General features: G+C 41.0%; 1 protein-coding gene across 3 annotated transcripts in view; it reads left to right on the top strand.

Annotated features, from left to right (window-relative positions):
- RMND1 (required for meiotic nuclear division 1 homolog) overlaps positions 1-23,603 on the top strand; it is a 38,581-nt gene that overhangs the window by 526 nt on the left and 14,452 nt on the right. Inside the window, exons 1-4 of one of the 3 annotated variants that reach the window (XM_054022132.1) lie at positions 6,247-6,628; positions 9,424-9,932; positions 18,692-18,800; positions 23,292-23,367. In XM_054022132.1, the coding sequence (XP_053878107.1) occupies positions 9,438-9,932; positions 18,692-18,800; positions 23,292-23,367 (680 nt within the window). In that variant the 5' untranslated portion in view covers positions 6,247-6,628; positions 9,424-9,437. Of the gene's footprint in view, positions 1-6,246; positions 6,629-9,423; positions 9,933-18,691; positions 18,801-23,291; positions 23,368-23,603 lie in introns of those variants that run through there. The other 2 variants (XM_054022131.1, XM_054022134.1) reach the window with 2 other exon arrangements.

Below are 23,603 nucleotides of genomic sequence, written 5' to 3' on the forward strand. Positions count from 1 at the left end.
TGCCATGGCCTGTGCCCGTTCAACAGGCTGGTAGAAAGCACAGGCCCCACCTCCAGCCCAGATGTATGTAGGGGGGAGGGGTTTCTTAGTACATCCCTTTCATGCGCCCTGCCCAGCGGGGCTCTTCCCCTTTCAGGAGCCTGAGGTAGGTTAGGACTCTGCAGCTGCTCCTACATCACAGCTGTGCTCAAATACAACCACCAGGGCCCCAAGCCACAATTCAGGGCATGTCTACACTGGCAGAGTTACAGCAGCTGCAGTTACAGTGCTGCTCAGAGAGCGCTGAAGGGAAACCGCTGTTGTGTGTTCACACTGTCAGCTGCCTACACAATCGCATGTTCACGCTTGCGGCACTTGCAGCGGTATTTGGAGTGGTGTACTCTGGGTAGATGTCCCACAGAGCATCTCTTCCTCTTCTGCCGCTAAGAGTTGTGGAAAGGCAGAGGGGGTCGTGGGACATCCTGGGTCCTGTCCCAGTGCCCCGTGATGCATTGCTTTGCATCCCAGCAATCGCTGTGTTTCTGTCCGCATTTGGCGCCATCTTTCAATGGTTTGTGTACTGCATGCCATGCCTCTTCGGGCTGCAGGAATGGGTCCCAAACTGTTGACCAGTGTGCTGGTCGCTCTGACCAATGCATCATGAGTGGCAGTGGAGTTATTCCTTAAACTACAAAGGCACGAGGAGTGCGACATTGATCTCGCCACGCATAGTAGTTATGACACAAGATTGCTTGTGGCATTCACGGAGGTGCTGACCACAGTGAAATGCCACCTTTGAGCTCGGGAAACGAGCACTGAGTGGCGGGATCATATCATGATGCACGTCTGGGATGATGAACAGTGGCTACAGACAGCGTGGATTTGATTTAAATCGCTAGTCAGGAAGACTCGATTAAATCATGGATTTCTACGTAAAAGTGCATTCTTGTTGGTTGTTACAACCTTAGTACATATTCTTCACAACTCAGAGATAGATGTAGGTTTCATTTTTAGAAGGTACACACTATACATTTTTAAGTGATTTATTTTTAAAACTTTTCAGATTAGGTTTACAGCTATATCCGAAAATGAATGATTGTTTGGTTATTTCATTTACCAAAGGTAATTGAAGCAGATATTTATGAAGTCATTGGGAAGTGAACTATCTCCAGTTCAACAGGTTAATCATTAATATTTGGAGGATTTTCTTGCCATGCTGTATTAGAAAGAGAACATCACCAGACAGACATTTAAATTGTTTTATTTAACTAAACAACAACGTTATGTATTCTGGATTTTTTTCTTCAACAGAAAACAAACAATATTTTAACAAAACAAGCATATGAATTTTTGAATTTTGTTAAACATTCAAGTTTTTTAAAATCAGGTTTGTTTTTGTTAAAATTGTTTTTAACTAAAATAGTTAAATAAAATATTAAAAAAAATAACCACAAAAATTAAATCAACTATGTCAGCCAGGTCAACATCAGAAACTTAAAATATTGGCTTCTGCAGCTAACTCAGTCGTCTTCACCTTCATTTTCCTGTTTGTTCATAATCTGGAATAGAAAAACAAGCTTTCCTGCTTTTTCAGGTCCCAAACGATTTCTCAATTTGGAATGAATTTGTCCAAAGGAATAAATATTCTTTCTACACTGGCAGAAGAAGCTACTGCTGTTAAAAGTGATATTATCACTTTAACAGTCTCTGAATCCAAGTGCTTAAGTGACTTCCACCAGTTCACTGGTGTGACTTTTTTTAAAACATCATCCGCAAACATATATTTCTTGAATGGTTCACCCTTAGCTCTGAAGTTTATTATGGTTGGCATTATGGAGGGATGATTGCTGGATGTCCATGTCATAGCCAACTCCTCTTCTTCAGCAGTTAAGGTTTGACAAGTATTGAGAATATTTGCAAGAAAATAAGCTGGAGATAGTGCTTGTCTCATTCGTTTTTTTAATGCTTGTAATTTAACTCTGTCATTGCATATTTCTCTTTTTAAGATCTCACTCAGTTCCTTCCAAATTTCAACAGCGTCAGCAATAAAACAGCTATTTCCCTGCATTTTGTTCAAGGCTACAGAAATAGGCTTCAGGGTACTCAGCGTGTGTTCAACATTTCTTTTAAGCCCAATGTTGAGAACTTTGGCTGTGACGGTGCCATCTATTTTTTTTCACAATTTTGTTCACAAACCATCATCACATTAGGCCAGTCTTGATATAATGCTCAAAACAGGCCACTACTGAGTTCCATCGCACGTCTTGTGGGAGAGTTAGCTTGGTTTCTCCCATTTTTTTCCAGAGCAGTTGCTGCAAAGTGGTTGTTACAGAAGTATTTTGCAATTTCAACAACATTAGCCTTTATTTCTGGAACACTGAAGTCTTTGGCAGGAGGTGCATCAAATGAGCACTGCAACCGTATGTTATTAGCTTGGGACTTTCTTCTAAATAATTTCTTCTCATCTTGGATACATTTGCAGCATTGTCTGTGACCAAGCTGTTTACTAGACATTTTGATTTTTTTTTCACAGTTTGTTATAGCTTTTACTGCTACTTCTTGTAAGTATTCTGCTGTGTGTGCATTTCCTGATATATCAATTGTTTCTGTAAGGAAGACATTCCTTTCTTCTGTTATCAATCAAGCACATACAACAGGATCATCGTGGACATTGCTCCAGCCATCAAGACTCAGGTTAACAATTTTACCCTCTAGACCTTTTGCACATCTGCTCTGTTGGGTGGACTGTATCCTGGTTTTAACGAATGAACCATGTTAATGAAGTGTGGGTTCTCAATCATTCGGAAAGGAGAGTTTGTTGTATAAACAAACTGAGCAATTTGTTTCATCAATTACCTCTTTTTGTAATCTGCTGGTTCTTATCACAAAGTTTTATCTCTGGCTGTTTTTGGATGATGGAGATTTTTTTCTTTTTGCTACAGGCGATATACTGTGACTGAAACACTATCATTGGCAGATAACTCTGAAACTATAGAAAATGATGGTGATCTTGAAGGTGGATAGTCTTCAGAATTCTGTATGTTGAAGATGGATTCTCCTAAACAAAATAAGTCAATGTGGTTATTTAATTATTATTACTATACTGCTCATTTAGTATTACTCATTGCATTCATTGACACTCAGTACTACTTTAAAGGTGAAATTGTAAAAGGAAGATCTGCCTATTTCAGCGATTTATTTTATATCACAACTGCATCTAAAAAAGATAGTACCATAGAGTAACAACTATATTTTTTGCTCAAACATGAGAATTCAAGAATAGTCCAGAAGGAAGACAGGCAGTCCTTAAGAAAGAAGTATGAAATAAAAAAGTTTACCAACCTGAAGATCCTGCATGTTCAGATATGTTCCTTTCATCATCTTCAACGCAGCTTCCTCCTAAGAAGGAATACGTCTCATGATGTTGTTTCATTCTGGCAACCAGGCGTTGCATTTCTTTGTTGCACTGTTTGCATTTTGCACGCATGCCTGTCTTACCAACAGGTAGAGGAACTTTGTTAAAATCTTCCCAAACTGGGTCTCTTTTATGGCCTGTTGCCATTATAGGTTTTCCCTTCTAGTGAGAGAATGGTATGATAGATCTCAAATCAATGAAGGCTACCCTCAGAAAGACCTCAAGACTTCTGGAATATGTTGCTCAAACAGTTTCACTTTTGTTTCTACTGCCTGTCCCTCCCTTCTCACATTTATCTCCAGACTTCTTCTCCTTCTCCAGATCTTCTATTAATTGAACTGTTTGAAACTTTGCACTTTTAGAGAGAGGTAAGGTATTGACTCTGTGTACACAAAATTCCAGGGACAATAGGGTTGAGGTCTATTATTTCTCACCTCTGAATATTTATTTATTTTATTTTAAAACATTTTTGCTGCTAACAAGCATGTTATCTCTGGAGACACAAATCTACAGTTTGAGAACTGCAAAACTAAGCATCTCTAATGGTATCTTCTAGACTGAGCACTGAGTAGATAGAAATATTAACCTAAATAATCTATACAGAAGACTCTGGAACCCCACAAGATTGGGTCCCTAATCCATGAACTATTGGAACTCATTTACAAAAAAATTCTTAAACATTACATGAATATAGTCTCATACTATAGAATTAAAATTTATAATCCCTATTCCATGGTGAGATATCTTTGAGCTATAATGTATCTTTAGATAGGATTTTTCTTCAAAAAGCATTTTATGAAAAAAATCCAATTAAAAAAAATTTTTTTTTTAAATCATTGATTTTTATCCACCCTGGCCGCAGAACTTTTGGATGAAGAAAGCCACATTCATGGGACTGCGTGATGAGCTTGCCCCAGCCCTGCGGCGCAAGGATATGAGAATGAGAGCTGCCCTGCCATTGGAGAAGCACGTAGCGATTGCACTATGGCAGCTGGCTACTCCAGACTGCTACCAATCGGTCGCTAATCAGTTTGGAGTGGGAAAGTTGACCATTGGACTCATGTTGACGGAAGCGTACAGGGCTATTAATCGCATCCTGCTCTGAAAGACCGTGACTCTGGGCAACGTGCGTGACATTGTAGATGGCTGTGCACAAATGGCCTTCCCTAATTGCGGAGGGACGATAGATGGCATGCATATTTCAATTCTGGCACCAGACCACCTAGCCACCGAATACATTAATCACATGGTGTATTTCTCAGTGGTTCTCCAAGCACTTATGGATCACCGTGGCCTTTGCACAGACATTAACGCAGGGTGGTCCGGAAAGGTGCATGATGCACGCATCTTTCGGAACACTGGCTTATTCAGGAAGCTGCAAGCAGGAACTTTCTTCCCAGACCAGAAGATCACCGTAGGGGAAATCGAAATGCCCATTGTGATCCTGGGAGATCCCGCCTATCCCTTAATGCCATGGCTTTTGAAGCCATACACGGGGTAACTTGACAGGAGCAAGGAGTGGTTCAAGTGCAGAATGACTGTTGAGTGTGCTTTTGGCCATTTAAAGAATCGCAGGCGCTGCCTCTATGGGAAGCTGGACCTGGCCGATGACAATATTCCTATGCTTATAGCTGTATGCTCCATAACATTTGTGAAGGGAAGGGTGAAAGCTTCACTCAGGACTGGACCGCAGCACCTGGAGGCGAGTTTGAACAGCCAGAGATCAGGGCTATTAGAAGGGCACAGCGTGGGGATATAAGGTTCAGGGATGCCTTGAGGCAGCAATTTGAAGCTGAGCCACTAATATTTGTTGCTATGTGCAGGATTGCAGTGCTTGTAATGCTAAGAGGTGATTGATGCACATGACGCAATATGTGGGTTTAACATAATTGTATGTTGCTTTGCATGGTTCATTTTGCTTTCAATTAATAGAATAAAGATTGCTTTCAAACCAACACAATTCTTTTATTAAAAGACAACAATTGGAGGAGAGAGTCAAACAAAAAAAAAAAAAACAGCAGTGAGGGGAATGGGGGAAGGGAAGCTCCCAGGAGGAGGAGGGGTTCTGGGACAGCTAAAGATTTGTGTATGTCCAGGGATCATATCCAACCTTCTCCTTTGGAGTACAATGCAGCGGGTACTGTACTTCAGCAGGGCCAAGCTGCAGAGGAATGGGAGCTGAGTGCAGTGGGTAGTGGGAGTCCGCAGTGCTGGACTGTGAGTGGGGAAGGAGTGGAATGCCGCGGGTACAGACTGGAGCCAGTAGGTTGATAAGAGTATGTTGGCAGTGTCTGGGGGGCGCATGGGAAAGAGTTTTATGACAACGGCTGCAGGCCAGGGTGGGTGTGGAGCTGCTTGGTTTGAAGAGCTAGTATCGCCTGGGCGTGTCTGCTTGGTGCTCCATAACTTTTAAGAGCCGTTCTGTGGCTTTATTCTGGCATGCCATGTTCTCCTTTCAGTCCCTCTTCTCACTGTCCTGCCACTCTTTCAATTCCTGTTTCTTGGCGGCAGAGTGCATCATAACATCACCCAGAAAGTCCTCCTTAGTTCTTGGCTGCTTTCTAATTCTGCTCAGCCATTCAGCTGCCAATAACAAAGAGGGAGTCTGGGCTCCCATGGTCATCTCTGTGAAGTTTAAACGCAAGATTTTACAGAAGCAGTATTGTTTGCAACACACAGAACACTGATTTAAAACACAGCCAGTACTCTCACACCTGTCACTAACTGTCTGATGCCAGGCAAGCACACATGAGCCACAAGACTCCCCAAATGGTGAGTAACTGCAGGGGCAGGGTAAATCACTCTTCCTGGACCCTGCTGTACGCTGGGCACATGGCGTGTGTGTGTGTGTGGGCGGGGGGGGCTGATAATCATAGAATATCCGGGTTGGAAGGGACCACAGGAGGTCATCTAGTCCGCCGCTGGCTCAAAGCAGCACCAATCCCCAGACAGATTTTTGCCCCAGATCCCTCAAGGATTGAACTCACAACCCTGGCTGCATGCATCTCTGGCCTCCGAGTCATCTTCTGCCTCTGGGTCCCCTTCCACATCCTCGTACAAGATTTCCTCCTCCTGGCTCGGTCCACTCTCAACTGGCACGTGAGCCACCAAAGTATCCACAGTGGTCTTCACAATGAAGGTGGGGTCACCGCCGAGTATCGCGGACAGCTCTTTGTAGACCCGGCAGCTCATGGGCGCAGCACCGGAGCGGCGGTTTGCCTCCTGCGCCTTGTGGTAGGCGTTCCGCAGCTCCTTCACTTTGACCCTGCACTGCAATGTGTCCGGTCATGGCCCCTTTCTGTCATGCATCGTGAAATTTGTCCACAGGTGTCATAATTCCTACAGCTGGGACTGGACAGCATCCTCTCCCCAAATGCTGATTAGATCCAGCAATTCGGTATTGCTCCAAGCGGGGGATCACCTGCTGTGTGGAGCAGGCATGGCAACCTGGAAAGATGCACTGAGACCACTGCCTGTGTCACTGAGCGAACAGGAAGGGGACTTTCAAAATTCCAAAGGAATTTATGGGGTGGGGATGACGGTTGGTCATCTGAGGGCAGGACAGTAGAGTTCAAATCGATGACCAGAGAGACGAGAACAGGCATTGTGCGACACCTCCCAGAGGCCAATCACAGCACTATAATAGACCATGGTGTCTACACTGGCACCACAGTGCTGTAGCTCCGGCGCAGAAAGCTCTTGTTGGGGTGGGGTTTTTTTTAAAGCACTACAACTGTGCCGTTTTTGCACACTAAGTGGCTTGGCAATGTGTACACCTAGGGAATTACAGTGCAGAAAGCTGCTTTACTGTGCAGAAACTTGCCAGTATAGACAGGGTCTCAGGAATCAAGTTGCATTACTGAGGCCTTGTCTGCACCTCAAATGTAGGTCGACCTAGCTACGTCGCTCAGGGCTGTGAAAAATTTTAAGTCCTCTGTGGTGTGGTAGAGCCAACCTAACCCCCACTGTAGATTCAGTAGGTCAGAGGACGAATTCTTCCATCAACCTAGCTGTTGCTTCTTGGAGAGGTGGATTGCCTTTGTTGACAGAAAAACCCCTTCTGTTGCTGTAGGAAGCGTCTTTGCTGCAGTGCTTATGTAGATGTATGCTGAGTCTCTCTGTCTTGAGAAAAGAACTCTGTCCTTTGGGGAGGAGATGCCTACTGTGTCTTCTTCCATTAGTCAGAACCTAAGAAATGATAGAAACTTCCTCTCCCCCACTCAGTTCATATAGGTCTCTGCCCCTAATTATATCCTGCCTATAGTACAATTCAACTACACACAACTGGTCCACTGATTCTCTTGTTCTGCCACAACACATGAGTAAGCCCCCCATCCCACATGTCTGCAAATACCTACAAAAATGTTTAATGTTGGGAGTAGTCCTATTGAATTCACATATGTTTTTACAGGACTGGTGTACAGGCTGTGTCTCCATTGAATATTTTCAGAAATTCTTGCACAATTGGTCACTGCAGTTTCAGCAGTGCTGGTAATGGAAGAACAGTAGTGCATTTTAACCTCTGCTGTCTGCATCCAGTCTACATTAACACATTAACGTTCCCACCATTGCGAGTACGGGTAGAACAGTAGTGGTATAGACAAATGGTGGAAGAATTTCTGAAAATGCTTAGTGCTTATTATTTGTATTATGTTAGCACCTAGATGTTCCATTCAGAAGTTTAGAACATGGATTCCACAGTACTAGTTTTTTTTTATGGATATCAAGGTCTTGTTACAGTGTGTGTTTTTGTACATCATTCTTCATGCACAAGAACATGACAATTTAAAGTATTATTTCAAATACATGTTGGATGATTGGGAATTGGGTTCTTGTTAGGTATACTTGTAATATTAATTTGCATATTTCATTAGGATTGCTCCCATTCTTGAAAAACTTAACACGTTCCAAAAAAAAAAAAAAGACCCTAAGCAAGTGCAGTTTTAATTTAATTGTGCATTATGTCCCTATGAGGGAAAAGCATACCTTATCCTAGTAAGAAGCCTAAAGACCCACTGAAGATGCCTCTATGCAGGAGGTTTTTCAAAAAATGTTCTCCAAAAAGGCAATTTTTTCATAATATAACATTTGCTGGGTTTCTGTCTCTGCTTTTTATTACTAGGGTTATTTGCCTGAAAACAGATTCTGTATTTTCAGGCAAATGTTCTAAGTAATGAAAAGCAGGTGGGGAAAAGATTGAGAGTTGTGTAACTGTTTATAAATGGAATGTGCTCCATGAAGTGTTAGCAGTATGTTAAATCTACCACCTTTGGAACACTCTGGCAGCTCATTCATATTGGCACACATGATGTGGTCCAAAATCTTCAGGCACTCTCTCTCATTCTAGCATAACTGATCTTATTTTGGTTAGTGCTAGCTAGTTACTGGACAATGTCAAACTCCTGTCAAAATCAATGGGGTGGAATTCAAGCACTCTTCTGCAATAACTTGCAGGATCGAGGCCTAATTGGTATCCGTTTCTTATGGGATTCTGTATGATAGATTAATAACCACAACACTTGTATCTGTGTTGGGCTGTTTGTGAGACATGGTAATTGGCATTGTCAGGCAACATGCGTGTATTGTAGGAGACCTCTCTTTAGCAAGTGTTCACTAACTAATGTAAATGTTGGAGATCAGTATTCAGACTATAAGGTCTGTATAGTTTGATGTTCTAGTCAATGTGAGCGTCTTAATCCATGAGTCGAAGCTAATGGGGCCTATTCCATTATAAGGTGCTACTTGGTGTGAGTAAGGGTTTGAGAATCTAACTGTTATACTAGCTGGTAGGCAGGCACTTCCAATCATTGCATTATCTTTTCCTGTCTTTTGCGGATGCTGGGCAAGAAATGCATTTTGACCTTATTCAGGAAGAATATCACACGTGAGGGAAAAGTATTCAGAACCATCAGTATTTTTTTTATATAGAATGCAAGAAGAATATTGATAGGCTCTTCTCTTTAAATACAACTGAACATAATGTGATTTATTTCCAAGAGTTGATCTTTTAATTTTTTTTTTTTATGCAGTTCAGAGTGAAGCGATGACAGTAAAACTGCTTGGATTCCTGGATAGATGTTCCCACGTTTTAATGAAAATATGTGAGTGCCAAGGCCTTCATAAACCTAGGCATCCAGTGTTAAAACTAAGCAATGATGTTGTCAGGGCATCATTCAGAACTCTAGCACCAAACAGAGTCTTGAACTTGTGCACTCCTGAAACTGCTACCTATTGCTTGACAAACCTGTGTGAACGACTCAAGAATTGGCAAAGGTCAGAAGCAAAGATTGTGAATTACCAGATCGGAGAAGTTTATCCTCCATTCAGGGACCATTTTGATACTCTAAGGACTGTGATATACAAGCATGGACTAAGTAGTGTTAGAAAGTTTATGAAAATGCCAAAAAGATCTTATTCAGTTGTATCAACTAGTAAAATACTGCCAAAACAAAGTATTCTGCCAACTAAGAGACCACCGAAGGCACCTAGGACCAAACAGCCATCCAGAGCTAACCAGCCACTAGTGTCAGAAACTGAGGTAAAGTATAAAACTTGTGTTGTCTGTGGAATGTTAAAGGAACACTGTCAATTTAGTTTAGGTCCCAATTTTTTTAACAAATACTTTTCATAAAATTAAGTGCACTCTCTTTTGGTGGAAGGAGGAGGATTTAAACATTCACATACATAATTGTGAACACAAACAGTAGGACTATGCTAATAGAAGAAAAAAGTGAAATTCACTAGAAATAAGAATGTTATTGTCTAAAATGAGGCAGATGCAGCAAGCAAACTGCACAAATGGTGAGAAGAAAACAATATTAGAACTGAATGAGTTATAAAGATTTTTTTTTTAACTGGATTTAGCTTGTGTCCCTCTCTTGAGGTGTTGAAAGACCAAATCTGATCTTCAGTATTGTTTAATCTTTGAACACTCTTCTCTTTCTGCCTCAGTGATCAACTGTCACCATTTAAAAGGCTTTTAGGCCTGGTCCCCACTAAGCCCCCACTTCGGACTAAGGTACGCAAATTCGAAGTACCTTAGTCCGAACTTACCGCGGGTCCAGACGTGGCAGGGAGGCTCCCCCGTCAATGCCGCGTACTCCTCTCGCCGAGCTGGAATACCGGCGTCGACGGCGAGCACTTCCGGGATGGATCCGGGATCGATTTATTGCGTCTTAACCAGACGCGATAAATTGATCCCAGAACATCGATTGCCTGCCACCGGACCCTCCGGTAAGTGAAGACGTACCCTTACTCTTCTCCATTTTTCTTCTGTTAAAAAAGTAATATGAAGGTACACAGAATAAATATCCAAATTGGTTTAAAAAAATTTCAGTTCAGGGAAGAAATAAGCAAAAATACTTAGGAAGTTTGTTTACATAGGTAACAGAAGTATAACATTTTTTCTTTTTTGAGTCTGATTTTGCTATTCTTATTTTTAAAGGGATAATTATGTTGTGTCATGCTATAGAGAAATAAATTACGCAAAAATGTTCCTTTCATTAGAAGTTCATGATATTTTCCTATAATCAATCCTGAATTAGTGCATAGTTGTTGCATTTACATTTCCCTAGGGGTTGGGGAAAGGATGGCTATACATTTTGTATAGCTAGTTTCTGGATCTGAGAATAAGCACATCATTGCACTTAATGTCTGTGATACAGTTAATGACAGGACAAATCTTGCTTCCCTGATTCATGTGGGAAGTTCTATTGAAGTCAATAGAACTACTTGAATAAGCTTGGTGAGGAAGATTTGGTCTGACAGTTATAAATGAAAGTAGCGTTTGTCACAAAGCCCTGCAGACTTGTTGGTTAAATAACTCCCAAATGATGGCAAAAGATAGAAACTGCATCAACAGAGCAGGAGGACTGAATCATTCAAAAGGAAAAACGAGTATGCTCTTAAGAAACCATCTGGCATCAGGATAAAAATGAGTACTATCCCAGTGTAGTGTATATTTGTTGTATTCAATCGGAACAAATCAATCAAGAAATCCCTTAATAACAACTGTCAATACTCTATAGCAATGTTTCCCAAACTTGGGATGCTGCTTGTTTAGGGAAAGCCCGTCGGGCCGTGCTGGTTTATTTACCTGCCGCGTCCACAGGTCCGGCCGATCGCGGCTCCCACTGGCCACGGTTCGCTGCTCCAGGCCAATGGGAGCTGCTGGAAGCGGTGGCCAGTACGTCCCACGGCCTGCACTGCTTCCAGCAGCTCCCATTGGCCTGGAGCAGCGAACCGCGGCCAGTGGGAGCCACGATCGGCCGGACCTATGGACGCGGCAGGTAAACAAACCAGCCCAGCCCACCAGGGGCTTTCCCTAAGCAAGCAGTGTCCCAAGTTTGGGAAACACTGGTCTGTAGACATCTTTGCTACCCATTTCTCAGCAAATACTAGACCATACTTAAAATTTTGCTACTTGATGACCATTTTTAGCATTTTAGACTGTTTGAAAAATCTATATTTGTGTGAGCATGGCCTAAGTCAAGGACAGGAAGCTAATGCTAGGCAACCACAAAAGTGACAGTAAAAATATTGAAAAGGTAGAATGTTTTCTTTAATAGGCACATTATTGAAAGGTTACAGGCTTCAGTATTTATTTAGACACATGCATGTTTATTTCAAGAGATAAGGATTCTAGGTAAAAGCTCCTTTTTAGTGCTCTAAGGTGGATGTAATGCAGTAGAAAACTGTTGCCAGGAAGTATATCTAAAAACAAAACAAATCGCGGTCCAGGAATCGCCTATGTTTTTGCCAGTAGAAACCCAATCCAAAGGTTCCTTGAGGCAGGAAGCTGCTGCAACTTTGCATGAGTTATTAGGGACCAGTGCAGCCCACAAAGTGAGTGTGGGATGGGGAATATATTGATCAAACATATCACTTGGCAGCTTCCATCATCAGGGCTCCTTTCTGTAGAGCAGGTAGGCAGGTGCACATACTACAACCTGTTCTTTTTCAGGATTAATCCCCCACAGCTGAGGCTAAGGAGCCAGGCTAGCACAGAGATATAAATTATATTTCTCTTCAGCAGCTTGGGTGTATCTGGACTATATATTTGCTTTACAGGATGTAAGTGATTAACCAGTTTTAAAGGTTGTTGGCAGGAATAGACCAGATGACTTGGGAAAGATCAAAGTAGAAATGGTAAAAATAATTTTGTGATATCAAAACTTCCATTTTAAGTAAATATTTTGTTTTAGTAACTTACATTGTCAGGACCCAAACTTTCGAGATACAGTTTACTCACTGTTCAAAGAGAAGGTAGTTTGGGGTTTTGTGGGTGATTTGTTAAGTTATTTTCCTCTTGAACTGAACAACTATACTCAGACAAATTTTTCAAGTAACAGTAAATCATAATAATGACTTCCATCTGAGGATCTACAAATACTTCATTAATATTTGAATCTTCACAACATCTCTGAGAGGTAGGGAAATAATATTCCCATGTTACAGGTAGGGAAACTGAGGCACAGAGGTGGAATGACTTCCCAAGTCACACAGGACATCTACAGAAATAGTACTCAGATCTCCTGACTCCAAGGTCTAAGGTCTAACCACAAAGACCATGTTCCTTGGAGGAATCAAGTATATAAAGTGAATCTAATATGTGGGTATGAAACACCTTGGAACAGATTGTTCCTATAACCATAACCCTTTGGGTGGTGATTTTTGTACACCGGAAAGCTAAGCAGGACAGACCTGGACAGTACTTAGATAGGAAATCTCAAAGAAAAACCCAGGTCCTGTAAAAAGTGGTGTTTGATTCAGTAACTGTCAATCTTTCCTAGTGGCTTGCACTATTGAACTTCAGCTTGAGGGTGGTGCTGTAGAATAGGCTATCTGTGGAATGAGGCTGAAAACTTACATATTAATATTGTCTAGCCATCTAAGCTTCCATTTCATTTTTTGCAAGATTATAGGGCATATGGTTCAATGTAATATATGAATTTCAGTATGGATAATGTAATGCCTGTCTACATAAATTCTCCTGTTTCTTTAAGGAGAGATGGTATTCTTCTCCACTTCCTGTCCCTAAATTGTTATGTAGTGTTTTAGCATTATTATTCTAGCCACCCTACTATGTGCAGAGGTTGTTGTAATTTGTTAGTGAGTGATTCATACATAATAGCATGTACCTTGCAATTCTTTGGGTATGTCTACACTGCAATGTAAGTCCAAGGTTAGTTGAACTTGAGTCAGATGACCTGTGTTAGGTCATCCACCATTGGCTTGAGCGTCCACATTGTATTTTAACCCTACGTTAAGACTTTTCTAACCTCTGCTGGAACCTAGGGTTCTGGTGTCCACACTGAAGTGTCCAGACCTGAGTCAAAGTAACCATATCCCAGAGTCCCTAGTGACCCTCCCCCCGCCCCAAAAATGTGGCTGCTTTAGCTCTAGGACTGTGATGCACTGTGGGAAAAGTTCACTGCCCACCCTGCATGTACCGGTAGTTTGAATAGCCTGCCAACACAGCCTGCTGAGCAGTCAATTTTGGTCTGTGCACTCCCAGCTCTCTGATACCGTGCTTGCAGATCGGTGATCAGAAGAGAATGGGTTAATGCTGACCTGAGCTGCTGCTGTTCGCCAAGTGGTAGTGGCTTCTGTTTTCAGTGGAGTAAATTGCAGATTGCTGGGATAGAGAGAACTAAGGAAGTTGTTCTGTGGTATTGTGGGATAGTTCTGGATGACTCCTGGGACCCAAGTCAAGCAGGGCTGCATCTACACTGCAGTTGGGGTTGGACCTTGGGTCCTAGCTTGACTTGACAGATAACTGGCACAGGGACAGCTTAGGCTCTTGGCCTGCTAAACCTAGGGTTGTGAGTTCAATCCTTGAGGGGGCCATTTAGGGATCTGGGGCAAAATTCTGTCTGGGGATTGGTCCTGCTTTGAGCAGGGGGTTGGACTAGATGACCTCCTGAGGTCCCGTCCAACCCTGATATTCTATGATTTTATTCTATGAGGTCGGACTCTCCAGCTGGTCCTGGGAGCCTTGGATTCAAGCCCTGAATTAGTGCAATTGCAGGGTAGATGCAAGAGGGGGTTATTGTTGAGCTGAGGCTCAAGCATATGTCTATATTACAAAGTAAGCCTATGCTTGAGCCTGGAATATGGTTACTTTGATTTGGGTCTGCACACTGCCATGCGGATGCCAGAGCCCTAAGTTCAAGCGCAGGTTAGAAAAGTCTTAATGCAGGGTTAAAATACAATGTAAATGCTCAAGCTTAGAGTTCCCTAACACAGTTTGGCTGACTTGAGTCCCACAAACCCTGGGCTTACATTACAGTGTAGGCATACCTTCTGAGGCTTGTGAAAGGCACTATACAAAACTAACAAATTGTTTAATTTTGGCACTTTCATAAGCAGAGTGTGCATGTAAAAATACATAGGGCAGCTGTGATTTTTCCATTGTCAAAAAGCAGAGCAAACTGTCTGAAGTACTGAAATAGTACTTCTTTCAGAGGAAGCTTGCACATTTCAAAACATTATGCCAGAAGTCACACAAACTCAGATGTAATAAAAACATTTGTTATTTCAGAAATAACTTCTGTGTTTTTTCGTAATGTATAGCTCCACCTACTGGAGTGCTGACATTTTGTAACCCAGTGAAAGGTTGACACAGAACACACTGCCAGGGCCGGCTCCAGGGTTTTTGCTGCCCCAAGCGGCGCCAAAAAAAAAAAAAAAAGCCACAATCGCGATCTGTGGCGGCAATTCGGCAGGAGGTCCTTTGCTCCAAGCAGGAGTGAGGGACCGTCCGCCAAATTGCCGCCAAATAGCTGGACGTGCCGCCCCTCTTTGGAGCGGCCGCCCCAAGTACCTGCTTGGCAAGCTGGTGCCTGGAGCTGGCCCTGCACACTGCAACAAGAACACACTTTTTTTTAACATCTACATACATTTCCTTAAAGGCATGTCTGACTTCTGCAAGATGACTGATGTAGTCCCAATGAATGGAGCAGGGTGAATTGATTCAAATCAATCGATTTAAACTGGCAAGCAGGAAACCTTGATTTAAGTAATTAATTTTAATCTTGTTTTGCATTTCTGTTTTTAATTATTTTCCTAAAAGTTTGATTCTCATTGGTTGGTTAATCATTGAAACATGTTGAGTTGCAACAAAATATAGGTTTTTTTACACTAAGTTTGGTACTTCTTTTTGCTAACCATGGGGATAAACAATATCTACACACATTTAAGCAGTTGCATAGCTTAACATACATTTATTCAGATTCTTAATTTTTATGTTTTTATTATGTTAAGAAATGTCATTCACCATTTTTGATTCACTAGATTTTTTTGATTTTTTTTTTTATTTATTATTTTTTTTTACTTGTGATTGATGTCAAGCTGCCTTTGGTTGGAAATTGGAAATCAATTAAAATGCACAATAACATTTTAAAATTGCTGTTCATCAGTTAAATAAAGCTACCTTATATGTGTTGGATGCAGAAGAAAAATTTATCAAAAGATGTTTTGCATTTAAAACTGATGTATTAAACAAAGTATCTATGGTTAGGGATTGTACTGTTTCTGATCACCGTGTCTTGCAAGGTTTTAGAACTAGCAGATCTCATCCTTACACCTTCATAGTTTAGAAGAGGAAAATTAGCTTTCCTGATCTTTCAGCTCCCAATCAGTTTCTCAACTTAGAATGAGCTAGTCATTGAATTGAACAGTTACATAAACTAAAAGGAAGAAAATATTTTTTTTGTACCTGCAGAAGAGGCTACTCTTGTTAAAAGCTGGTTTAGCACTTCAACAAAGTCTGGTTCCAGATGCTTAGCCAGTGGGTTGACTTTCTTTAAAACTTTGGCAGCAAACACATACTGCTTGAATATTTTTATTTATATTATTTCAATAAATTATAGTAAGTTTAGGCCTTAATATAGGTTATCATAATTTCAAATTTATTTTTTCATACGTTTTTCTTTATAAATATAAACCTATTTAAATGAAAAACTCTGTGTTTGTGGAGTTTTTAAATCTGTTTTTATCCACCCTGAAATGGAAAATCTTTGAAGTATTTTTCCAAGGTGTCATTTGTTTTCCTCACTAAGTTTTATTCTACATAGGCCCTTACGTCATGGTATATGAGTGCCTTCCAATAGTATATTAAACAGTGTGACTACACCTCTGTCACATGTTGTTTGTTCTCTCATAATCTCCCCAGAGGGAGGAGCATATATAGTGTAGGGCTTTTTTAGAACTGTTTTAAAAAAATTTTTAATATAGATGTTGCTATGTTTTTGTTGGAGAAGGCAATGTCAAGAAAGTGTGTCTTGCACTTGTAATAGTAGGTGGTATGGTTTGTAATGGTCCTTAGTTCCTGGGGGAGTTCATTCCATGGTCTCAGACTGGCCCCTTAGAAAGTTCTGTCTCCTGCACAGATGAGCTTTACCCTTATTGTAGAGAGTTCCACTGCCAGAGCAGTGTGGTTGTCAACCAAGAGCTTTAGGCAGTCTTAGATATCCTGGGCCCATGCCATGGAGCACCTTGAAGATAAAGACTTGAGACCTTGAATATGGTTCTATGGGAAATCAGTGTAGAGAGCAGGGAACAGCTTTTGTGTGCTCACAGTAACCTGTGTGACTGAGGAGAGACACTGTAACATTCTGTACTAGTTGGGGTTTCCTGAGTGTTGAAGGTTTTATGCCCAGGTATATTACATTGTTGTACTCCAGTTGAGAAGTAACTAAGGCTTGTATAAATGATGCCAGGCCATCATCTGCCAAGGTGGGACAGAATCTCTTAGCCTGTTGGAGGTGATAGAAAGCATTGCTCATGAATGCTTCTATGGAACAATTTAGCATCAGTGAGGAATCCAAGAATACTCCTAAACTATTAACCAAATTGACCAATTATGAATGTGTACCTTCCACCAATGGAGACTGTGCTGTGACTGAAAACCTCTTGAAAATGTTTTTCTCTACCCACCAGCATCACCTCTGGTCCTTGAAAAGCACATCATCTACTCTTCCTTTGTATATCTTGAATTAACCCAGAACTCTGCAAATATTCAGGCTAAATTATTGTCACTGCAGTTGTAAAAGAGCATGCTGCTGTATCTGAATCATCATAAGTAGCCTTTAGAGAGTGTTTGACTATATCCTGCCTTTTGGAATGATGGCTTTAGGTTCCCTCTTTAGGTCTTCTGGCAGGTGAAGGATTTCAGCTTGTTCAATTGGAAGTAGTCTCATCTGGCCAGAAGAGTAAGTCAGTTAGTCATCCTCATTCACAGAGTAGATGAGGAATAAGCCTTCTTATCAAGGAGATTCAGTTTCCTTATACTCTGTCATGAGGAATGGATTTTAATATTACTTCAGCTACTACTAAATACTTGCAGCAGGGTGCTGGTAGAAATATCTCGGCCATGGCAGTGCAGATTCATCTGTGGTAGTCTCAGCTTTTGTGGAAGAAACTGGGATGAATGGATGGATTACTTGCAAATCCTTGGATTGACTAAACAAGTCCTCAGTGATTAGTGGTACCACTATTCTGTTTAGCTGCTGTGGCCACAAGGTATGAAACAGTCTCCTATTCAGCTGAATTTTAAGTGCAGACACAGTAGGTGAGGTGGTTCTTACATTCCTAAGAGCCCATGAAGACTGACTCCGTGCATGGATGCTAAGGAATAGGTTCTTCTTCCAGGTTTCCTCTTTTAAAGATGCAAATCCTTCAGCTAGTGGGGTGGGGGATGCTGTCTTCAATGGAAACTGGAGAACTACATTTAAGAACCAGAGTCCTCAATTTTGTTACAGGGCCTTTTTCTAGGTGTTGATATTCAAGTCTGTCCAAACCATTCTGCTAGTTCCATAGGGATAATGTGATGAACAGCAGTTCATTCACCCAGGTGCTTTAGACTGACTGATTCCTTCTGCCCCTTCAGTCCAAGGTCTTAATGGAGCCACACCTCTGCTTGGCTTTTGCCACAGAAAAAGGCCCTGGTGCTCAGTCTGAGCTTCTCAGAGAGCCTGCACAATCAGGAAGGATGAGGTAAAGGTAGTACAGCAGAACACGTCTCCAGCAAGTGAGTCTTTGAGGAAGATGAGCCATTGTGCATGCATTGACCTCTGTGCATTACACAAAGGGGGCACATGTGAAGCTGGTTACCTTACCAGCCATCCTTTGGTGCCAAATGAAGGTGTCCGTAGCACAGAGAGTAAAATAACAAATTTAAATTGGAAAAATGAATGTCAAATCATATAACAAACTTGGCCACAGAGCCAAACAAATATCCTGTAAACATGTCACTTCAGCCTTTTTTTAACCCAAACTTGTATTCCTTTGGCACAGGATCTGATGCAGTGTACAGCCTTCGCAACAGCAGATGAATATCATCTTGGTAATCTATGTCATGACCTGACTTCATATGGATATGTTGAAATAACAAGTTTGCCTAGAGGTAGATTTTTAAAACCTATTTTGAGCAGCTTTATATTATTTTGGGAACAAAATATGGGTGAGCTATATAGAAAAGTAGTGATTATTTTCTACACTTTCATATGTACTTTATCTTTGACATAGTATCAGGGAATATTTTGATACCTTCGAATAAAATTGCCTTCCCTCAAAATTTTCTTAATAAAACAAAAACTGAAGACAAAACAAAACAAACTTTTGACAGAGCAACATTCTCTGCACTTGCAAATAACTTATGATTTTCCAAAAATGACATAATAGAGCTGGTTGGAAAATAGAATCCCTCCTCCCCACCAAAAATAAATTGCCCCGAAAAAATCATTTTGAAAGTTTGATAAAAGAATTTCTATTTTTACAGGAATTTTCAAATGGAAGGTTGTTCTGTTTCTAATTAACATTTCAAAACAAAATGAAGTTTTTCATGGTTCGTCTTCTTCTTCCTTTATGCCATTTTTCCTGGTGAGGGTTGCGGCAGCAGCATGGAGAGTAGGGAGGATGAGATCTCCTTTTCCTCTGCAACAGATTCCAGCTGTTGTCCCACGACTTTTAAACAAAATAAAAAATGGTGGGGGTTTTGTTAACCAAAATTCTTCATTTTGAAATATTTCAGAAATAAATAAATTGTCAAATGAAAATTTCTCAAATCTTTTGACAAAACCCTACTTTCCAACTACAAAAATTTTTAGTCTGAAAATTTTTTGACCGGCTGTCACTTATTATAAGTGCTAAAATAAGAAGGTAGGTGGTAACTGTTAAGAAGATAACATAACTAATAAGTGGTAACCTACATATTGACTACAAAAGGTCTAAACTAGAATGCAGCAATATACTATCTGTTCTGCAATCTACTTGTCACTGGCAAGTATGAAGCTTTTTCTAGTAAGTAGTCCTTTGCCATCAAATTTGGCAGAATTAAGCTTTCATGTGAAAGTTTCTAGATATTATAGTTATGAATATAGCACAGCAGTAGTTTACATGCAGATTGTCATCTTTTGTCTACAGACAGTTCTAATTCCTCTATAGCTGCCCATAACTTTACCAATCTGCAGCAAAATGAAAGTTGACCAGTCTTGGAAGTTTCACAGATGTTAGTCAGAGCCCTGCAGATAAAAGTAAAAACATGTCTTTCGCTCTGCTGTTGCTTGGAAAAGCTATGAGACGTTGCTTTTTATTGGGGGGAGAAGCTTGGGATGGGAATAGAATAGTGAAGACATCTCTTGTGGGAAGCTGAGTAGAGCAGTGGTGATATCCTCAACCAACCCATCCCACTGCAAGGGTCTTTGGGGTAGGAGGAAGGGAGGGAATGCTGCTTCTTTCCAGTAGCCAGAAAGTTTAGACGCTTCATATTTATTGGGCACTTTCTAGTGTGAGGCTGATCTTAAAAGCCCAGAACAAGATCCTGGGACAGCAGCCTGGTTAGAATCCCAACAATCTCCCCTTTCCTTGCAGCTGGCTGGACTTCTCACCAGGGCAATTTCCCTAATCATTGACGCTCTTTTCCTGATCTTTATTGGCCCTTGTGTCTGATAAACTTTTCCAGCCCTGATCTGTATTATGAATTTAAGAAGTATCCCCTGAATACTGCAAGCTGTATTATCTAGATCATCCCTGACACGTGTTTGTCTAACCTGCTCTTAAAAACCTCCAGTGACTAAGGAGATTCCACAGTTTCCCTCGGCAGTTTGTTCTAGTACTTAAGTTCCCTGACAGGAAGTTTTTCCTAATGTCCCATGCTGCAATTTAAGCCCCTTGCTTCTTGTCCTATCCTCACAGGTTAAGGAGAAATTTTTTTCTCCCTCCTCCTTGTTACCAGCCTTTTATGTACTTGAAAAGTTATGGTGTCTCCCCTCAGGCTTCTCTTCTCCAGACTAAACAAAACCATTTTTTTCAATCTTTCCTCATAGATCATGTTTTCGAGACCTTTAATCATTTTTGTTGCTCTCCTCTGGACTTTCTCCAATTTGTCACATTTTTCCTGAAATGTGACTCCCAGAACTGGACACAATACTCTGTGCTGATAAGACCTCAGCTGGAGTAGAGTGGAAAAATTACTTCTTGTGTCTTGCTTACAACACTCCTGCTAATAGATCCCAGAATGATGTTTTGCTTTTTTTGCAACAGTATTACACTGTTGACTCCTATTTAGCATGTGATCCACTATGACCCCCAGATCCCTTTCTGCAGTACTCCTTCTTGGGCAGTCATTTCCCATTTTGTTTGTGTGCAATTGATTGTTCCTTCCTAAATGGAGTACTTTGCATTTGTTCTTATTAAAATTCAGCCTATTTACTTCAGACCATTTATCCAGTTTTTCCAAATCATTTTGAATTTTAATCCTGCACTTCAATGCACTTGCAACCCCACCTAGCTTGGTATCGTCTGCAAACTTTATAAGCATACTGTCTATGCTGTTATCAAAATCATTGACAAAGATATGGAACAGAACTGGACCAGGACTGATCCCTGTGGGACCCCACTCAATATGCCCTTCCAGCTTGACTGTGTACCACTGATAACTACTCTGGGAACAGTTTTCCAACCAGTTACGCACCCACCTTATGGTAGCTCCCTCTAGGTTGTATTTCCTTAGTTGGTTTATGAGAAGGTCATGCAAGACCGTATCAAAAGTCTTACTAAAGTCAAGATGTACCACATCTGCTGCTTCACCTCTATTCACAAGGCTTATTACCCTTTCAAAGAAAGCTATTAGGTTGGTTTGACACAATTTGTTCTTGACAAATCAATGCTGATCGTTACTTACCACCTTAGAAATACTATAGTGGCAGACTACCACAGATTTTCCTAGAAGACCATAGACATGGAGAAAACAAGTATTTGGTGGGATATGGAGATGGGAAGTTATGGATTATCCTAACTAGGTCTAAACTTTTGAAATGCCTACATAATTAGTATCAGAGGGGTAGCCGTGTTAGTCTGGATCTGTAAAAAGCGACAAAGAGTCCTGTGGCACCTTACAGACTAACAGACGTATTGGAGCATAAGCTTTCGTGGGTGAATACCCACATAATTAGTAATTTATTACTACATGATTCTTCATCTTTTCTCTCTCATTCTCTGTTCATGTAGTTCTCTGGTAACTACACTGGACTGAATTCTGGCATTCCCATTAAATGAAATGGGATTTGTGCCCGCTTATACCATGATATGACATGATAGCCAAATTTATCCTATGTCAAATGTATTTTAACCGTGATGGGAAGTATAACAAATACAGAGGAAATAACTGGGCAGTGATATTTTAAAGTGGGAAAATGAAGGGGTACGCTGACAAATACTCTCTTCCATCAAAGAACACTGATGATATTGTAATAGTTTTGCTTAGCGTTTGAGACTTGATCAACCACTACAAATTTCCCAATTCTGACTGTCTTAGTGGATAAAAGTCATGACTTTTAAGTGGCCGATGTCAAGTCAGTTGGTGGCGTCAATTCAGTTTCCATTGGAAATGAATCCACATCACACAGTCACCACCTCAAGTAGCCCTAATAGATACTTGTTTCCCAAGTAAGTTTGCAATAAGGCAAAGGATTGAGTAGGCACAGACACTGAATTTAACACTTCACCCCAGCCCTAGAAGTGATTCTGTCACATTGGGGTTGATACACATTTGGCTACTATCTTAAGTCTTGTCTGCACTAGAAAGGGTTTGCTGGTATAGCTACACCAGCAACCCCTCATAGCTTATCCCAGTTCCCCAAATGAAATAAGCCATAGCAGCAAAAACACCCTTTTTGCTGGTAAAACTGCATCAACACTAGGGCTTTTGGCAGCATGGCTATGTCTGTTATGGGGTCTGATTTTTCACACTCCTAATCAACATAACTATGCTGGCAAAACTTAGTGTAGACCTGGACTTTGCTGTCCTTTCTGTATGGGAAGAGAGGATTTCAGTTTTCTGGGCTGGCAAGCTCAACAAGGAGGTTGTCTGCAACTGTGGGGGCAAACCATTGTTCCTTTCACATCAGTTAGAATTCCTCTGGGTGGCATCCACTGACTCCTGGGTCACCTTCATAGAACAGTGTATACTTTCCAGGGTTCTCTGCTTGGTATCCCCCAACTGATTCCCTTGTTTACACCTATGACCTCACTCCCATTCCTATTTTTCATTTGTTGTCCAGTGCCATCAGTTCCATCCTATGTCCTATATTCTTCATGAGTCTACATTTCACTACAATTTTTAAAGGGAACTAGGCTAGTAGAATGCAGAATCAAAATCAGGAATGAATGTGCATTTTTGAGAACTCATGCAATTTTATATATTGTAATCGCTTCCTGTACTCCCTCCTTGAAAGCATTTCTATTTTAAAAAAATATAGTACTTTTATTTTGGAAGTACTGTTCCCAGATAAAGACTGTTAAAACTGGAGTTAGTTATAAATGTTAAACAGGTTTAAAATACAGAAACTGTTCTGCCTTCTAAAGTGTTATTCCCTTCCTCTTATTTTTAAACTAGATGCAGCAAATGTTTTGGTGATTGGCACAGAAAACGCTGCAAAAGAATATGATCCTGGTATGATCTTTTTCTTCAGGTAAGTTGCAAACCAAGCCTGCCACATATGATATATGTGGATGTAGCAAGCTACTTTGTCAGAGTTCAGGGCAAATGCACCTGGATTTCCTCCTCATAGTCTGGCAAGGGTACCCATTCTATGCTTCAGGCTCCTCAAGCAGTCACCTCACTTGGGTAGAGCCCCACATCTTTCTACAGTGTGAAAGTCAGACTGCCTTAGCAGACCTGCTTTGCTTCTCCTCAGAGGCTATAAAT

Source organism: Malaclemys terrapin, chromosome 3 (assembly GCF_027887155.1).
Source record: "Malaclemys terrapin pileata isolate rMalTer1 chromosome 3, rMalTer1.hap1, whole genome shotgun sequence".
In the NCBI taxonomy this organism is placed as follows: domain Eukaryota; kingdom Metazoa; phylum Chordata; order Testudines; family Emydidae; genus Malaclemys; species Malaclemys terrapin.